The 3044-nt window shown below is 42.9% G+C and overlaps 1 protein-coding gene and 1 non-coding gene across 2 annotated transcripts; both read left to right on the forward strand.

The window, feature by feature from the left end:
- The first annotated feature begins 44 nt into the window (after positions 1-44).
- Positions 45-117, forward strand: trnaa-agc (transfer RNA alanine (anticodon AGC)). Its single transcript has one exon. It is a non-coding gene; the product is annotated as a tRNA-Ala (tRNA).
- A 390-nt stretch (positions 118-507) lies between these two features.
- On the forward strand, positions 508-1106 carry LOC116380123 (heat shock protein beta-11-like). Its single transcript, XM_031842087.1, has one exon. It carries the CDS (start codon positions 510-512, stop codon positions 1104-1106), a length of 597 nt encoding a protein of 198 aa, XP_031697947.1. The 5' UTR covers positions 508-509.
- Positions 1107-3044: the final 1938 nt, after the last annotated feature.

Here is a 3044-nt window from a genome sequence, read left to right on the forward strand (position 1 = left end):
GTAGTGGTAGTTTTAAAACTGTACAAAATGCACCGGTTTATACAGGGGGATTAGCTCAGATGGTAGAGCGCTCGCTTAGCATGCGAGAAGTAGCGGGATCGATGCCCGCATCCTCCATATTTCTTTATTAGATAAAGGTTTCCACTGAAGCCTCTGAAGAAATTTTTGTTCCATAAAAGGAATAAAAATATTTGTGATCACTGATGAGACAATATTTAATAATATCAATAAACTGATCAGATGTGTCTGTGTTCACTCCTTCATAAAGAACATGACAGAGTTCTGCAGCAGAAATAGAACAAAGCTGAGACGGTCGGTATGTTGAGTCATGAACAGCTGATTATTTTAGACTGTGACACACTGACAGAGACACACACACACACACACACACACACACACACACACATACATACATACATACACACACACACACACACACACACACACACACACACACTGTATATAAACAGCACACCGTCCCACTCAGTCTAAACTCCTCCAGCAGCAGCATGTTGTGTCCCAGCGTCTTCCAGCCGTCCCCCTTCACTACGCGGTCTCTCCTGGACCTGGACCTGTTCTGGCCGGTCCGCAGCCTGTGGCCTGAGACCCGGCCGCTCCTCCACCTGGTGGAGCAGGAGGTGCTGCGCCTCCTACTGGAGATGAGGCGGAGCATGGAGCACATGGAGAGGCTGCACCGGAGGATCTTCGAGGAGATCGACCAAACCTGGTCCCAGAGGGGGGCCTTCGAGACCATCGCGGTCCATGAGCTGGGGAAAGACGGCGCCGGCTTTGCCCTCAGTCTGGACACACAGGCGTTCTCCCCGGAGCAGCTGTCCGTCAAACAGGTGGGCAGGAAGCTGAGGGTGAGTGGCCGGACGGAGAGGAAGCAGGACTCCTCCTCCTCCTCCTCCTCCTGCTGTCAGGACTTCATGAAGGAGCTCCAGCTGCCGGACGGCGTCGACCACGAGGCCCTCACCTGCTCGCTGGTGGGGGGGCGGCTGCAGATCCAGGCCCCCCCGGAGAGAGCGCTGCATGATGGGAAAGAGAGGCTGGTGCCCATCAGACTCACCTCTTCGTCAGAGAGCAGCCCTGCTGAGAGGAACTGAACAGAGTGAAGATTCTCGTCTTTTCAGAACAGAGTGAAGCTTCTCGTCTTTTCTCATATCTTTGTTTTAAACGTTTTATTTCTTCTAAACAATTTGACTTTGAATATAAAAAATGATATTAAATATTTAAATAATTCTCATATTTGACTCGTTATATTAACATTCACATTAGAACTGCTGCTAAATAAAACGGTTTCTATCACTGAAGAACTCGTTCTTGATGCGTCACATTTCTATCATAAATAAACCTCATTTTACTTTAAATATATCAATAAAAATACTTTTTCTCATTCAATTAATTTAAAAAAAATTCCAAAACTTAACTTTTTGTTCTCTTAAAATGTAAACTATAATCTCAAATGTGACTTTTTGTGCAAAACAATAAACAATAATATGACGATTCAAAAATAGAAAATATGAAATTAAATATGGTAAACAAACAAACAAGAGTACGTTAAAACAAGTATAGTATTGAAGAGCAAAGACGTGTAACTGTAAGAGGATGTCAGAGTCTGAGTCAGTGGGGGTCCTGGTCTTAGTTCTGATGGCCAGACGTGTGTTTCCTCAGCTTCACACGCTGCTTCCTGTCAGACAGGAAGTCTGTGATCCACGTGGAGCTGGTAGACCTGGTCCTGCAGCAGAGGCGGTGTTGAAGGCAGAGCTGAAAGTCCACAATCAGGATCCTGGTCCACATCCTGAGGAGTCCAGATCCTGGAGGTCTCTGTCCAGAATAGAGGGAGTCGTCTTGGTGGTGTGTGCGTGTGTGTGTGGGGGGGGGGGATTGGGACTTCATGCTCATAGAGTCATGACGTTTGTCATAATTAATAAAATAGCTTCGTAACATCTTAACTTTATTTTTTTTAATCTCATAAAAACACAAATATTCTGACTTCTTCTTCTGTGTTTATTTGGATTTTCTTCTTCTTGTGTGTGTATTCAGTTGTATTTTGGTCGCTTGTCTTTGTTTTAAATGTTCTATACGAATAAAGTTCGACATTTTAATCGACTTGATGACAATAAAAACACAGGACACCAGTTTTTCTCCTTTCTTTGTAAAATAATTCTCAATAAACTTAATTTATTCACAAACTGCTTTTCAAATTTGCCATGTCGTCATTGTTCTTTTTTTTTTTCTTTTTTTTTTTTTTTTAAATCACATACAATAAAAAACATTTCTAAAAGACGAGATGTCCGAGTCTCTCCGCTAACTTTGTACACGACTCCTCCGTCCTCGAGCTTTTTTCATATTTTATTTTTTAAAACACGATGCGTTCATCGCCGACACGTCGTCACGCTCAGACATCAGATTAGAAATATTAAGAAAAAACAGCAGAAAGTAAACAGAGGGACTAAGAGTTTAACAGCTACGGTACACATCTCTTCTTCTTCTCCGTTAGTTTAGTCTTTTCTCTTTTTTACGTTTTGATTTACAGAATAATAGAATATGTTCAGTTAAGGCTTATGTCGGGCGTTATGGAGCGATCAACAGAAACAAACGAACGAACCAGGAGGGGGAGGGGCGCTCGTTTATGTGTGTTACGGGGACACTGGTTGTGTTACAGGTGCACCGAGTGTGTACATGTGTGATACTGGGATAATGTTTTATGAATTTGTGTTACAGGGACACTGTGTATATTTGTCTTACAGGACCAATGTGTTTGTGTACATCTTAGAAGGAAACTGGGTGTGTATGTGTGTTACACGGACACTGTAGTCTGCAAGTGTACTACAGGGGCACTTTGCATGCATATGTGGGTTAGTAGGACATTGTGTTCAGTAGGTGTGTTACTGGGGAAACTTAGTGTGTGTCTGTATATGTGTATAAAAAGGACATTATGTTCTGCATGTGTTTTAGGGACTGTATATGTGTTACAGGGACATTGTGTGTGTGTGTGTGTGTGTTACGGAGACATTGTGTTTGTGTGTGTGTTACGGAGA

This window comes from Anarrhichthys ocellatus, unplaced genomic scaffold, assembly GCF_004355925.1.
Source record: "Anarrhichthys ocellatus isolate YVR2014 unplaced genomic scaffold, GSC_Weel_1.0 scaffold6174, whole genome shotgun sequence".
Lineage (NCBI taxonomy): Eukaryota > Metazoa > Chordata > Actinopteri > Perciformes > Anarhichadidae > Anarrhichthys > Anarrhichthys ocellatus.

What these genes read in the sequence shown, in the direction of transcription:
- LOC116380123 (XM_031842087.1), top strand. Translation starts at nt 510, where the DNA reads ATGTTGTGTCCCAGCGTCTTCCAGCCGTCCCCCTTCACTACGCGGTCT.